The sequence below is a fragment of the Micropterus salmoides genome, unplaced genomic scaffold, assembly GCF_014851395.1.
Source record: "Micropterus salmoides isolate LMB-PRFRI ecotype aquatic unplaced genomic scaffold, ASM1485139v1 Ms_hic_scaffold_5, whole genome shotgun sequence".
In the NCBI taxonomy this organism is placed as follows: domain Eukaryota; kingdom Metazoa; phylum Chordata; class Actinopteri; order Centrarchiformes; family Centrarchidae; genus Micropterus; species Micropterus salmoides.
In genome coordinates this window covers 25,642,583-25,659,187 of record NW_024044237.1, presented here as the reverse complement: position 1 = coordinate 25,659,187, position 16,605 = coordinate 25,642,583, and the positions used below count along the sequence as shown (strand labels likewise).

At 37.5% G+C, this 16,605-nt stretch overlaps 1 protein-coding gene across 2 annotated transcripts; it reads left to right on the top strand.

The window, feature by feature from the left end:
* Positions 1–1,208: 1,208 nt before the first annotated feature.
* sfxn5b (sideroflexin 5b) lies at positions 1,209–16,378 on the top strand. 2 transcript variants are annotated; one of them, XM_038698934.1, is made up of 14 exons: positions 1,209–1,536; positions 6,979–7,047; positions 8,389–8,466; positions 8,572–8,598; positions 8,707–8,773; positions 8,849–8,874; positions 9,000–9,053; positions 9,292–9,348; positions 11,244–11,309; positions 13,327–13,417; positions 13,652–13,767; positions 14,020–14,105; positions 15,217–15,334; positions 15,594–16,378. In XM_038698934.1, exons 1-14 carry the CDS (start codon positions 1,480–1,482, stop codon positions 15,669–15,671), a joined length of 990 nt encoding a protein of 329 aa, XP_038554862.1. In that variant the 5' UTR covers positions 1,209–1,479; the 3' UTR covers positions 15,672–16,378. The 2 variants fall into 2 exon arrangements, with proteins under 2 accessions (XP_038554862.1, XP_038554863.1); XM_038698935.1 differs by having other exon boundaries at positions 1,210–1,536; positions 8,707–8,761.
* The last annotated feature ends 227 nt before the right edge of the window (positions 16,379–16,605 follow it).

Here is a 16,605-nt window from a genome sequence, read left to right as displayed (position 1 = left end):
GTCAACTTATGACTTTCCAGACTATGTATAGACCTATTTGATTTATTAGATTTAATAATGTTGTGCTGCTGGACACTTCACTTCACCTTCTCTTAACATTGATTTCAGATTGTAAAATGCTGGTTTGTACAAATTTCTGCACTAAAGTCAACAATAGCAGCATGTTTTTTGTTTATAGGCCCAGGAAATTTGGTCCATTTCCTGTTTAGACAGAGCAGTTTGCACACTCCTACAAAAAGGTCAGGAGCCTTACATTTTTCTACCCAACTAGCGGTAAAAATGTTATAATACAAATGTTGACTCCAGTCATAGGGGAAGTATTCAGATAAGGCCTTAACATCTTACTTACTTACTTACTTGAAGAATGAAAGGTAAAAGTACTAATTATGCAGCCTCTGATGGTATTTTAGATAGAGATTAATAAGTATTTACATGTTGCCGTTAAGTAGTTATAACAATATCCTATATTAAAAGATGGTTTTGTATGTAAATTCATCTGGAAAGCAATTATATCTGTCGAATAAATGTAGTGCAGCACAAAGTAGCCTACAATATTTGTCTCCAAAATTAAGTAGACGTAAGCAAAAATTTTTACTTATACAGTAGTGGTAGTTACATACATTCCACCTCTGGTTGTTTATCTGTTTTTGATCGCTCCAACAGTTCTGCTTAGTCATGTAATACAAGTATTAAGCTCTCATCAGCAGCAAGGAGGACTGTAAACATTGACTCTTGCTCACTAGCCTGACTTTTGGCTCTTTGTGTAATTTGACTTTACTGGTATTTTGTTTTATCATGTACGTTTTGCTGTGTTTTTGGATTCTTTTTATTGTGGTATGTTTTATTGAGATTTAAACACAACTATTTATGAATTCTTTATTGATTCATATTTAAAATGTTCCTTAGTACTTTGGGATGCGTGCCATGGATAAACTGTGTTATACATAATGGTTAATATGTATACAGTATGATTAATGTGAAGGACTAATGCACATTTAACAGTCAGTTTGAAAGCAGTTTATTGCCCTTGGCCACTATGACAAGTGCATAATGATAGTGTCCAGCATGGTGACAAACAATATATTTTTTTTGCATTTATTCTTCTCGTTATTTAAAATCAAGTGAACCTGGAAGCTGCCCTGCTTATCTTTATCATTAGTCCGCGCAGACGTGTTTCTTTCTTTAGGCCACACCTCTTCACACAATGATTAATTTGGCCAATCTGACACCTACGGCTGCATCAACTGTTATCTCTCACAAGATCAACCCGAACAGTTATGCAATAGCTCTCACCTTATCGATTATTTGGGATGTGTAGTCATGCGGCTCAACTTTGCCAGTGTTAACGCAAACGAGAAGACTACACATCCCGCCAGACAAAGAGGCTCGGCGCTTCACTAGTTACACATTGAATGTAGTTCGCTCTACTTGAAAATCCGTTCATGATTCAGTTCATTAATAAATAAATAGTTAGGTGTCATGGCGGAATCTGCAGCATGTCCTGCTTTCCAGCTCGGAAGACCCCGATACGACCAGGTAAGTTATCTCTATCCTCTGTAAAACATGCGTTAGTAACATTTTGTTTCCAGGCTTTCTGGTGAAAAACAGCCCTATCTCCGCCCTGCTCGCTCCTCTCCGGCAGCGCTGGATGCTTTCACTTTGTAGCGAAAGTTGCCTTTGATCTGCCGTCCGTGTCTTTGTTATAAAACCACGACAACTTTAAAGTGATTATGAACTTCCGAGTGTGATTGGATGTGTTTTGAGTTTATTATAGTTTCAGCAGTGGACCTAATTGTCTGTCGGCGGTGTCATATCGCTGCTTATCATCCTTTACCTCGGTGCTGTTCAGTGAGAGATTATATCAGTGTGAAGGTCTGCAGCCAAGAAATTGACATTTTGCGCGTCAATTTAAAGGCAGCCGTCATTTTTTCAGGCTAGTTTATTACTACAAATCTGTAACTGCATTTGTTTTTTCCTCTTTTTATTTTAGGCTTTATAAGCGCAATTGTTTTAGAGTTCTATTACAATACCTCTAATTTTGCGCGTGATTTTGTAAGTTAATCTAGTGAGAATCACACTTTAACAGCCTCAAGGATTGTTTTTGTTTTGTAGGATGCTTTCTGCAGGGTGTTTCCCCAAACCTGGGATCGAGATTAACAGGCTGTTCCATCCTTACCCGAAGCCCATTACTCATTTTTCTATCCTCAGAAATGAATTTGCAATGGTTATCCCTGAAAGATAATGTGACCTTCACGTTAACTCCGTTGATACATTAACTGATGAATCTCCATGCAAGTTACTTTAAAATCTCTGAGGCTTTTTTATTCAGAACATTTTATTATTTGAGTAGGATACTGCACAGAGCAAAGTCCATAAGCAGATTGTGTTAATAAGTCAGCTGATATTTATCTTATCTTAAATGTTGAGCCAACTTCTGTATATATTGAAACGGGACACTACCGTGGATGGATTAGCCTTCTGAAAGTGCCTACTGGGTACAGGCCCAGGGTTCCAAGGGGTTGTGTTGGAAAGTCAATCACACAACTAAAGAGATGCAAAAAGGGGCACAAAACAACTGCAAAGCAACATAAAACGACCACAAGGAGATGTAAAACAACCACCAAGAGAGGCAAATTGACTACAAACTATGCAAAATGACGACAAGGAGATGTAAAATGACTACTAAGAGACACAAAACGACCCCAGAGAAACGCAACATGATTTTGGTTGGTGTCTCTTTCAGTCTTGGGGTTTTTGGTTTTGGTTGGGGGGTGCTTTTACATGTCTGCCCATTGTTTAATAATCCCTCCATGAACACACCAATTAACACAGGATATTGCAGGGTTCACAGAAACAGTTTATTTACACCCTTTGTCTCATGTGAATTACTATTTTTTAGGGATCACAAATTCCTCTTTGAGATCCCCATAATTTTAAGGAAGAGAGTAACTATTCTTTTTTTCTAGTAGGAAATCTTTTCTTTCTGACCACCATAAAATCGTTAATTTTTCCATCAGCAACCTGAAGTTCGTGACAGGTTAATGAAGGTGCTCTCATACTTTAAGTTCCTTGTAGCAAAGCAGTTAAAATTAGGCCAGTCCTTGAATCAGCATAAATCTTGCTCAGTTTTGTCTGTGCTTTCTGCAGCGCTCCGTCTCTGCTAGCCTTGTTGTGTACTCTCCAGGGAGCTGAAACTCATGCATAATTAAAGCAGGCTCCTCACATGGATCCCCTCTCTATCCCACTCTTACCAAACAGCACTGCAGCACATATGGCCTGTCAGAGGAGGAGACGTCTGATGGAGGAATGGCAGTGGCAGAAAATCCAGTGATATACTGCAGAATATACTGCAAGGTTTTATTTATCTACAGCCTTTAGGAGGGCTGAATGTTGTTTCCAGTCATTTCAATTAGCACCCGGTGCTGAACAGATAATTAAAATACAGATGGGTTTGTTCCACTGTCTTTCCACTGTTTTCTGCCCTTCGTAACTGATAAATGTCTCAGAGGGAATCTGATTGAAGCTGCCATGTTTTTGCCATCTGGTTTGCCAAAGAGACTCTTGGCATAAACTGTTTTTGGGCCTTTTTAGACTGTTGGCACACATACGTAGCAATTGGCATGCTGATGTAGACAGTGAAGGGAACAGAAAACATGGCGCTTGACCAGCAGCTCCAAGCCTCACTTTGAAGAATATGTTTGGTAAATGTAAACTTACTCAAGAATAACTAATGCAAGTTCATATCATAATTTTACTTTTACATCTCAGTTGTACTTTGTTCCATTGTTCAGTTAGGATGATAAAGATTTGTCCATTTTTATACTTTTGATAATTGGCTGCATATTTTGGCATTTGGGCATACAACATTTTTCCATAAACTATTTCATTTAATTTCAGAGTATCTGTTTATTATTATGTTATTGTTACATTAACATAGCAAAGATTTGTGCATGGATGTCCATTCTTGACCTTTGGGAACAACATACTGAGAAGAGAATCTAAGCTCAAAGGTCCTTTTTAGTCTTGATTCAAAGCTTTTAATTGCATCTCAAGGTCTTAATTTAGCAAAGAGAGCAAACAAGGATTCATTGTCCTGTATGGAAATTTAAACACACAGCAGCATTTTGGGAAATACACTTATTCACTTTCTGTGCTGGGAGATAGATGATAAGATTGATATGACTCTGATGTCTGTCCACTAAATGTGAAGCTTCAGCAAGCAGTTAGCTTAGCTTAGCACAAATATTCGAAACGGGGAAGCAGCTAGCTTGGCTCCATCCAGAGGTTACAAAATCCGCCTACCAGCATCTCTAAAGCTCACTAATCAATGCGTTATATCTCGTTTGTTTCATCTGTTCAACAATGTGTAAAAACGTTAGTGCATGCATATTTTAGTGTCCGAGTGAATTCTTTTCTGTTATAGTAATTTTAATCAATTCACAACATATATCACTTTATTCTACAAAACCCATTTTGTGTAAATACAATTTCACTACTTTATAATGATTTATATTATTTTATGTTTTGGCATCTAAAACTTCCAAAATGTCTGGTGGTGCAACCGTCTGTGCAAATAAACAGATTAAGAAAAGGTTTTAAATTGTGTTTTAAGCATATTAAATTCAAAATAAAATACTGTGGCATGATGTTATGTTTTAAACCTTTCAAATAAACCAAATTTTACAAGTACCAATAGTTGTAAAGTTGCTGTGATAATTGAAAAACTTCTGTACAGCAATTTGCATGTTTTCAATTGTCAGGGTGGCACAACGGTAAGCATGGGACATTTATTCCAAAGTGAAAATGTATTAACAGTAACAGGTTATTGCATCATCCAGAGGACCCCAAGTAACCTTTATATCTGAGTGAAAAGGTTTGTAAATCCCTTTCAAATACTGATAAAAATACCTATGTTTAACTTATAGTCAGACTGGTTCACTTTCCATGTCAGGTGGTACAACCAATGTTATACATGAAAATTATAAATTTATCATAAAACCATTTATTTAATCACAACAATATATGTATGAACTTACTATCAAAAGCAAAAGTTAATAAAAGTTTCATGCTATAAGCCTGTTTCATTTGAAATAAGTTGTGAGGTGGTGCAACCAGTATGTCAGGTGGCGCAACTGCAAGGAAAGTTATTCTAAAGTGACTAAAGTTTGTATTGATAATTAAAATTTAAAAATTAGTTTTAAATTAAAAATATTTTACCTTCTCTAAGCTTTTTCATGAGAATAGGTTGTGTTTACTAGCTTCAGAAGAGCTGCGTTCAATACTACCAATTTAATAAGGCACCTAAAAATTGAACACTAAACAGAATACAGTAAGTTCACTCAGGTAATTCAATCCAAAGCTACCCCGAAGCAACACACGAGGATACTTTTAAGGATAGAGAAATTTAATTAAACATAGCCATCCTGAAGTGTATACTGTGCAACTGTATTATCTAGTAAAATACAAGTATTGGATCAGGACTCTGAATAGGCAGATACTAAATGAAAAAATTCATTCCAATCACTTTTTGATCCCTGATTATATTTATCTGAGGAGGAAGATAGAGGGAAAACTGTGAAGCTCACAATTAGCCAGCGGCCCAGACCAGAACAGAAAAAGGTGAGGAAACAGTGGAAGCAAAACCAGTGAAAGCACAGGGAGAGGAACATTAAAAACATTGTTGTTCCATTACAATCTAATACAGTGTGTCCACTGCACTGTAGCCTGTTTCAGTTGTTTTACTGAATGTGATGTCATGTATCCTGTTTTTAATCACTTCATTACTTTTAATTCAATATAGACTGTGGGCTAAAACACCTTTTTTGTACTTGAAAGAAAATTGCAGTTTCAGTTTATTCGCTGTCATTACTAATATGTTGTCAGGTGGTGTGACCAGCTAAAATATTGATTTAAACTGATAAATAATAGGTTAAAGCGAACATATGGTTTAAAACAATGATGATCATGGATACTGTATTGAAAACGTTAATTAGTATTTTTGTATAATTATTTTTCCATCAATAAATGTAAAATTGGATGCTAAATATACTAAATAACTGACCTCTACAATGTAATAATCTTAGATAATTGTAAATACAAATCACAAGCACAAAATAATCATTTGTTAAGCCTATAGACACTCACAGAATACTTGCCAAAGCTATAACTTAGAATAAATAGTAGGAAAATATATATATTGCTACAAATATTTGGTTGCGCCACCTGACATTTTTTGGGCTGTGAAGTTAAAAAAACATTTTAAAAATTTATTTAAACACTTTGAAAAGTTATTTAACAAATAAAACGTGTTTATACACATTGTTCTAATTTAAAAAATATGAATTATATCCATTTTGAAAAGACCTTTAAAAAAAACATTTTTTGAAGCTTTACTAACCCTAGTTCGTCTGAGCTAGCTAGCTGTGTCTTTATGCTAAGCTTACCATCTCCTGGCTGTAATGTTTTTTACGGTTCATATCTGAAAGTGGTATCAATCTGCCAATTTCCCAAAGGGCAACCTGCACGGCTGAAAAATGAAGCCAAGGCAGCTCATTGAATATATAACTCACCCGATTAAACTATATGAAGGCTTCAAGTTATGCATAAGGGCATGGGTGCCGTCACAGGTGGCTAGCCTATTCATTTGACAAGTCAAGGTGACCATAGTTTATAATAAAGGCCATACAGTAGCTACCATTGAGAATGCCAGTATTGTTAAATGTGAAATTTACATATGGTAAAAAAAAAGTTTACATAGGAAACAATAACATTTGCAACATTATTAATACATAAATGCCATTTTCAACATTTCAGACAGATGCTTTTAGGAACTTAGTAAGCACAAACTTAAGCAAAGTGAGCAGTTTTAAATCAGTTAAGATTTCAGAGAAATTATCCATTTACTGAGGAGGGTGGTCTGATGTTATTATGTGTTTACTTAATTTGAAAGAATTAACTTTGTCATACTGCATTTTCTAGGGTTCATTCCTTGGTCGTCTGAGACACTTCATAGACATCATTGACCCCAGCACTCTGTTTGTGTCAGAGGTAAAACCTTCTGTTAAACTGTCTGTATATTGCTGATAGATGTATGCACAATATAGTTTAAAAAGTTTGAGCTTCCATCCAGTATTCACACTCATATAATTACACATATTGCCCTTCCTGTCTAGTTCCGGATATCAAACCTAACTACATTTTTGGTAGAGCAAAATGTGTTCATACTATACAGTACTGTGCTGTACTCATACACACTGTAACGCAAAATATTATAAGCTGTCATGTAAGAAATGATCCGATTGTATTTAGGCACGCCTAATACAGATGCTTGTGTTGTGTTATATTAATGTTAAATTGTTATCATCATCATTAGAGCTGAAACCATTAGTCAATTAATTGATTAGTCAATAGACAAAGAAATCCACCAACAACGTTTTTTGTATTGTATTTTCGATTTATCGTTAAAAGTAGGCAAAAATGCCAAGACGTTGGTTTCGGCTGTTACTGCTTTAGTTGGTTTTACAATCTATGATAGTGAATCTGTTGTTCTGACAAAACACGACATTTGAAGATGTGGTATTGGGCTCTGGGAACTTGTGATGCAGACATTTTTAAAACCAAAACAATTAAAGAGGTGGTATTATGCTTTTTGGCTTTTTCCCTCTCCTTTATTGAGTTATATATCTTTTTTTGTGCATGTAATAGGTTTGCAAAGTGAAAAAGCCCAAAGTCCAGCCCAAAGGGAGTTCCCATCTCCCAAAGAAAACACTGCTCTGAACTGCCTGAAAACAGCTCGTTTGTGGTCCAACATTTACTTCCCTTTCTTGTGATGTCACAAGTAAATACATGTCTATAGTCTTTTCATTGACCCGCCTTTTGCATGTGATTGGCTAGTAGCCCTTAACTAGGAACTGCGCATGTATAACTCCCAACAAAGATCATTTAGAGACAAGATGTATCACTCATAGCTAAAACAAAGCCTTCAACACAGGGTGAAAAGAGGAGCTGCAGCAATGTGCAGTATGACAAAAAATATGGGGTTTTTTGAGAATTAAACCATGTAAACCTGTTCTGGTACAACCCCTAAATAGGATTTTGAACCTGAAAATGAGCATAATACCACTTCTTTAAATGATAAATTGAAGAAGTCATTGGCAGATTAATAGATGATGCAAATAACCTGTCATTGCAGCTCTAAACATTTGACAACTTTGGCTTCTCTTGTTAATTAAAAAAGGGGTTTGTAGATAAAAATGTTTATATTTCTTAAAGTAAGTGAAAACAATGCCAGTTTCTATCAGTATAAAAATGCAGGTATTGTGTTGTATTGGGGTTATAAAACATGCACATGTCAAAACATTAAAAACATCCCCATTTTTTCCTTTGCAGAAACAGTTGAAAGAATGCATCAAACTACTTGATGACTGTAAACATGGCACGCTTCCACCTGGAGTTTCTGATCTTCAGGTGAATCCTTGATGTTGATGTGATACAGTATAGAGTATGACAATGTGTGCCTGAAGGAAAAATATAAACCTAATGATTAATTGTAGTCTTTGCTTACCTGTGCAGCTGTGGGAAGCCCAGAAGATCAAGCAGGTAAGTGGCTCACCAGTCATATGTCAGCCCAGGTTAACTGCACCTCCATGCATTCAAGCCTCTGGGCTCCTGGCAGCATGAGGGTGATGTCATGCTCTCTGCACGCAGGCCATCATTCACCCTGACACAGGAGAGAAGATCTTCATGCCATTTCGAATGTCAGGTACGATCTCAGGTGAAGATCTTTGCCAAAGTTGTTCATGTTTCTCCGTGTTGTCATCATTTTTTAATCATTTCTTCGCTCGTGCAGGTTATGTACCATTTGGAACACCAATTGTAAGTCCCATATGAAAATCATACATTTTAATCATGCATTTCATGGTCATGTTTGGGAACCGATGAAATGAGACATGAGACTTATTTTGCGCCAAAATAAGCTCTTATTCCCTGGTCTCATCTAGGTCATTGGCCTTCTTCTCCCAAATCAGACTGTGGTGTCTACCATTATATGGCAGGTACTGTAACCAACCAACATACTGTAAAACCATTGCATTTATTGTACATTTTGAACATCTGGTAAGCACACCTGTTATACATTGTAATACAGACATTGTAAAATAAAGTTCTGCTGATCTATCTATCTATCTATCTATCTATCTATCTATCTATCTACATTCGCTCCCTCTACATGCCTTCTTTCATTCCTTTGTTCCTCCTTTTAACCCTCATCCATCTCTTATTTCTTTCCTACAGTGGCTGAACCAGAGTCACAACGCCTGTGTGAATTATGCCAACCGCAATGCCACAAAGGTGGGAACTACACTAAACAAAAGTATAAACGCAACACCTTTGTTTTTACCCCCATTCATCATGAGCTGAACTCAAAGATCTAAGACTTTCTCTATGTACTCAAATATTGTTCACATATCGGTCACAATCTGTGTTAGTGAGCACTTCTCCTTTGCCAAGATAATCCATCCACCTCACATGTGTGGCATATCAAGATGCTGATCAGACAGCATGGGTATTGCACAGGTGTGCCTTAGGCCCCATCCACACTACTCCATTTTAGTTTACAAATGGAGAATTAAAACGAATACAATCTCAGTCCACACCAGCATTTAGTTGTGTATCAGAGTTGATCTCTGTCTACATTAAAATGACTGAAATCGCACATCTATTGGCCATTCAGGTACACTGGGCATGCACGTGCCAATGTAAACATGAAGCAGATGGTCTATTCCGTAGTTACAGAAGATTTGGCGAAAGAATAAAGAAATCCAGATGAAGAATCAGACCAGATTTTTTTTGCACGTACCAATAACGAGCTGGGACTGTTACTGAATGTAACACGGAACTGTGGCGGCGGAAAACAGACTGGGAGTCATTGCAAAGTAAACGGCGACATCCACAGTAGCTTACAAGTGTAGGCAGATAGGCTCTGTCAAAACTCTGTCAGTAGCATTGTGTTTCTGCTTTGCAGAAGTAACGCCCTCCAGGGGTCGGCAGTGTTTCCAAACTTCTACGTTTTAGGTCTTCGTTTTCGCCGTTTTAGTCTGGACAGGAGGTGCAAATGTAGCAAAAGGTCTCCGTTTTAATTCAAAAACGCAGTAGTGTGGATGGGGCCTTAGGCAGGCCACAATAAAAGGGCACTCAAAAATCTTTCACTGTATTTGGGGTGTCTGGAAACCAGTCAGTATCTAGTGGGACCTCCATTTGCCTCACACAGTGCAACACATCTCCTTCGGATAGAGTTGATCAGGTTGTTGATTGTGGCCTGTGGAATGTCTACTCCTCTTCAATGGCTGTGCAAAATTACAGTCAGGTCGAGACCCCGATGATGGATGACGAGCATGCAGATGAGCTTCCCTGAGACGGTTCCTGACAGTCTGTGCAGAAATTCTTTGGTTATGCAAACCGATTGTTTCCGCAGCTGTCCGAGTGGCTGGTCTTGGGGTGGCGTGGTTACACGTGGTCTGCGGTTGTGAGGCCGGTTGGATGTACTGCAAAATTTTTTGAAATGCCTTTAGAGACGGCTTATGGTAGAGAAATGAACATTCAATTCACGGGCAACAGCTCTGGTGGACATTCCTGCAGTCAGCATGCCAATTGCATGCTCCCTCAAAACTTGCGACATCTGTGGCATCAATTTTCAACTGGCCTTTTATTGTGGCCAGCCTAAGGCACAGCTGTGCAATACCCATGCTGTCTGATAAGAATCTTAATATGCCACACCTGTGAGGTGGATGGATTGTCTCAGCAAAGGATAAGTGCTCACTAACACAGATTTTGACAGATTTGTGAACAATATTTGAGAGAAATAGGTCTTTTGTGTACATAGAGAAAGTCCTAGATCTTTGAGTTCAGCTCATGATGAATGGGGGCAAAAACAAAAGTGTTGCATTTATACTTTTGTTTAGTGTATTTACTATGTATATTCAGCTCTTTAAACTCCAAAAACTACAAAATTACATTATTTATTCATTTCGGTTACTTTAGATTTTGACTTGTTTATTAAATTGTTTTATCCCCACAATAGAATGTTACATTGCATTGCATTGTGTTTTTCAATTCCAGCCTTAATTTTCTGTAAACAAAAGACAATCTTAAGATTAAATCGCAATATAAAATACTAAACGTCACTGCAGAGAGTTTATAGCAGCAGTATAAAGCTGTGACACAATCTTTATTTTGTCTCTTTGCAGCCTACGCCAACATCCAAGTTTCTTCAAGGCTATGTAGGAGCTGTGACCAGTGCTGTGTCTCTTGCAGTGAGTGTGTTTTTTTTTTTTGAGAGACTGATTTTTTATATGGTGAATTTTACCTGTGCATAAGAGCTGTAAATTTAGTCATGAGCTGCTTTTCCACTATAGAGAAGCATTCATAGTGATGTTTTTGGGTGTATTTTATATACAGTAACATTACAGTTCTTCCTCAATCAATTTGGCACATTTACTGAAACAAACTTATAATTCTTAAAACTCTTAAGTACAATCCTCACACCATGTAGTATATTTAGCACACCACTCTATGTTACCTGCAAAAGGTGAGTACTCAATTAAAAGAATAAAGTTGTGTTTCAAATGTAAATAAATCCATAAATGAATAAATCATTGTAATCAGAACAAAAGGTGTCTTCATCATTGCTTAGACCAAGACAGCCAAAATGTAAAGACATTTTGTCAAATGACAGTGTACTCTGTGTAATATTTAATTCTATCTAATTGCTAACATTGTATTTTGAGGCAGCTGAATAGTATTGATGTTAGCCACGGCACACGCTGTACTTTAAACATTGATATGACGACACTGTGGACCGGCCCAGATTAAGCTGCACTCTCCAAGCAGCCTCTGTCATGCTTAGGCCGTGGTTGATTACATGGTCTGTAATTGTTGCCTGTATCTCATTTGAGATTTCTCCATGCCTTTGCCTTTCTCTGGCTCTTCCTCGTCCTCTGTGCCCCCTCTCCCTCTTTCTCTCCCACTCACCATACCACCCCACACTCTTACGCCCCTTTCTCTTGCACGGGCAGACTCTTGCCCCTGTCTGTCTTCTGCGTGCTCCATAATCCACAGCTGTAACATTGAGTTTACCCTTGCAGTATAAATATGTTTGAGAACTGATGTGTTATGAGTTTTACCTGTCAGCTAAATTGGACAGCAGTTGCGTTTGGTTGTTCTAAATTGTGAGGAAATTAAATTGTTGTTTGTAAGTCTATCCACCTGACAACAATACCACATAACTATTATGTATCTAATATAAGTGTGACAGGTTATTGTGATTGTTTGTTGCTCTATTTAGCATGTAGGGATTTACACAATGAACATGTGTATAATTGCATTTGAGAGAAGTATGATTCAATAGCGAACCAATGCAAAGTAATTTGATCTGCAAGGCTTATTCAGTGCATTTTGTGCCAAAGCATTTATAAATGACAATGTTGTTGTGATTAAGAAGTTTTGGAGACTGATGAAGACTTAGCATGCATGCATAGCATGTTTTATTGAGCCCGGCCGAGGAGATACAGTGCCGGCATAAAACATGTGAACACGTCAAATGCCAACACCAAATCTGAACGATAATATCTTTTAGTCCCTTTTGTGTTTCTGTCTTTCCCCTAGTTCCTGTAGGTTTCCCTATTAGGTCATCTTTAGCTGGCCTTAACCTAGAACAACAAATCTATCTGATGTTTAGACTCCAATGCTACGTCATATTGGAATCTATTATTATCCATGTGTTATACTCTAATCTGTGCCAGTAAGTTCTTGTAAACATTCTTGTAAGACTCAACCTTGAGCTCCTGTCTCTAACTTATCAGTCTAACTGTTGTCTCCCTAACAAGGACAGTTACATGTGAGAAATAACCAGAGCTGGAATGTCAGTGAACACTTGTAGGGTCAGCTAATGACTCCTAGCTACATCTGCTTTCCCTTTTACATCAATTAAGCCCCCTAAGGAAAATTCTGTAACAATAGTCATGTGAACTTCTGACCTAATGTTCATATAAATAGTCATTTAGTTTGACAACTTTTAAGTCATTCAACGATTGTTCCAAAGCGATTGAGAAAAACTGTAATACGGCAGTACAGTTCTAATACGAATGGCAGTGTTTAGCTACACTAAAGTAAGATCCGAACATGTCTAGAAAAAACAATACTACTGCCGCAAATACAAGGAATCATTTTATTGAACAGTATTTAAAGAATGTTATGATGTACCGATTTCTGCTTTCCAAGCCGGATGTATATTACCTGATGTTACATCTATTAAGTGTTTTTTTTTTATAGGTTGGACTAAATATGCTGATTCAGAAGGCCAACAAGCTGAGCCCAGCAACCAGAATGATAATACAGAGATTTGTCCCCTTCCCAGCTGTAGGTAGGTTTTCATGTGACCCAACGTGCCAGTTATTATTGGAGTCAGTATTTTGCCCCCTGATGGTTGGAGTCACAACATTTTACTGATGTCAAGCTTCATTTTTAAGATTTCACACCTTACAAATGAGAAACATGTATATAAATCTCTCTTTCAGAGCTTTTTAATTGCATCAATGACGTTTATAGGAAAGGAATTTCTTTTGATCTGTGCCTGCCCTTCTCTTCCCATCTTCAGCTAGTGCAAACATCTGTAATGTGGGCCTGATGCGACACAATGAGCTATCTGAAGGTATTGATGTGCTGGACGACAACGGAAATGTGGTGGGATCTTCCAAAATAGCTGCAAGACATGTTAGTGGCCTTTTTTTTGCACACTCAGCATTCTTGTTACTTCACTGAATGTGTTTATTAATTTTCATTTCTTTTTTTTCGCTCTGTGAATTTCAAATGTGATGTTGGCTGATAATGGGGAAAATGCATCATTTCCTGCCCCGGTTCCTGTTGCTCAGCACCCATCTGATCTCATGAAAGGGAAAATTAAATCCAACTCATTGCGGTATTTGAAATGAAGCGTGTGCACAATGTTCCCATCTTTTTCCCCAGGCGATCATAGAGACAGCCTTCACACGTGTGGTCCTCCCGATGCCAATCTTTGTCCTGCCCCCCATCATCATGTCCTACCTAGAGAGGTTTGTACAGAAATATACAGATTTTTTACATTAACAAGGGCTGCAAGTAACAATTTACTTTTTTATTCATTAATCTACTGATTACTTTCTCAATGAATCTTTTAGTCTGTAAAATGAATATGAAAAGTACCCCTCACAAGTTCCCAGAGCCAGAGGTCATGTCTTTTCATGTTGTCTGTCTTTTAACAACTAGAAAATATTCATATTTGAGAAGCTAGAGCCAGGGATTTCTGCTTAAAACAGTATTTTAAAACATACAAATTTAATTTAGGAGACTAATTTCGTCTTCTAATTTACTGTTGTACAAAAATGGCTATTTATTATTTGGCATTTGTCAGAAGGAAAACACTGCCTACATCAGTGGTTAAGTAACAAAGGAGATTAGAGCAGTTTGTACAAAAGATTTGTTCTTTTGAACAAAACATTCGTGAATGACACAAAACTATTTAAGTTTTGTTATCCCTAATAAAAGAAGCAGGAATTAAATCCAACCCTGACAAAAATAATAGCAGCTAAATGTGTCCATCTAAAAGAGGAGCCTCTGACATCCTAAAGGTTTTTTTTGTCTACGATCATCAGATTGTCCAGAGGCAGACTGTTAAATAATCTGCTTTTTAACGAAAGTTATAATTTAGTTTACAATTTTCATTTGATCGGGTTTCACGGTTTGGCTAACCTGTCTCAAAAATACTAAATAATAAATATTGTCTGTGTAATGAGCCTGAGCCAACATATGCCATGCCCTAAAGTGCTTAACATACAGTATATTAATTGGGTAGCTAGTAGGTCAAATGTAGAGCAAATGTAAAAGATGTAAAAATGAACTGTAATAATATAGCCTAATGTGTTTTCGAAGACTAAACAAAAACAGAATTTCTGTTTCTATCATAAAATTAAATAAAAGAGGATATCTGCAGTCTGACTCATTAAACCCAGAACAGGAACTTTCACACAGACAGATAAATCTCCCACCCACCAGATGTGGGAAAATAGCTCCCCCAAAGCTGCACATGCTTTTCTCCAGATCTAAAAATAACTTGCAGTAGTCATCCGGGATCGATCCGCACAGCAGGCTCACGTTTCCCTTTTATCACTATCTTGACTTGTGTAGGCTGCGATTTCTGCAGAGCAACCGCAGACTGTTGCTACCCATCCACAGCGTTGTGTGCCTGATTACCTTCGGCCTCTCCCTGCCTGTGGCCATCAGCCTGTTCCCCCAGATGTCTCAGGTACAGTAAAGCGTTGGCTCAAAGTGCTTCTACTGTAGATTCAAGGCCGGATGGCTGAGGGAGCAGCTGGGAAAAAATTCAAATTAGACATACACCACTTGACATGCACAGCCCCGGCCCACAAGCTTGTATTCACCTCTTATTCCAGATGTCTCTTCCCACGTCTAATTAAAAGTCAAATTGATCTTCAAGGCAGACTCAGAGAGATGTAGAGCAAAATGTTTTTACCTTCAGGCTTTACCTTTTTTCCTCTTTCCAGATTGAGGTGTCTTGCCTAGAGCCGGAGATCGCCATGGCAACGGACTGCAAGGTGGTGACCTACAACAAAGGTTTATGATGGATGACATGGTGTGGAAGAGGATAGGACAGGGAGCGAGGATGAAAATGAGGCTGCATTGTGAATAGCTGTCAGGGAGAACGTACAGTAGGGTTCCTCCATTATAGCAGAACCTGTAGATCGTCATGTGCTTGTTTTCAAGAGCAAGGAAGGAGCTCTGTAAATAGAAATAATGATATTTACTGTAAAATCTGTTTTTTAGCATTAATACAATTATTTTAATATATAGTATACAGTGTTTCCCACTTATAGGCTATACTTTGGTGCCCACTCGAGTATAGTTATGGCTGCTTTTTGACCCAGTGACAAAGATTTATAAATACACTTTAAACTTGCAATAATGTTTTGTTCAATGGCAACAAGCACTATACACTACATTGACATATTATCACCTTGTGATACGGCAAACTTGTTAGCAAACAATTGCTTATTCACACATCAAGCAGATACTGAGCGACATGGCATTCATCTATGTTCACAAGCTAGTCACTAACTTTGCCTGTCTGCTGTTTGGTTTTAAGCAGGTAGCTCAGTGTTTTTTGTTAATAAAAAAAAAAAAAAGCCTTTTCTGTAAAAACTGCTGACAAAAATGACCCTGATGAGAGCTGTGAGAAAGAACCAAAACAGTGAAGTTGAGGGCTGTTTAACAAAAAAGTGAAGTGAAAGAAAAATAAAGATGTGGAGAGCTGAGTGGAACTGCAGATTCAGGCAACTTTGGGTTCGTCTTTGCAGTGACTCTTTTCACATACAAGTAGTCACCAGACCTTTCCAGAGGAACAGCACATGTTTACATCAAACAAAATCCTCTTTTGTGAACTCAAACACAACTTTAACACATTTTTTTTAAACAAACAGCTGTATAGCTGATTGTCTTGGAAGTAATAGGAGGCTGTATTGTCAACATATTAACATTGTTGTACTAGACAGGAGCTTG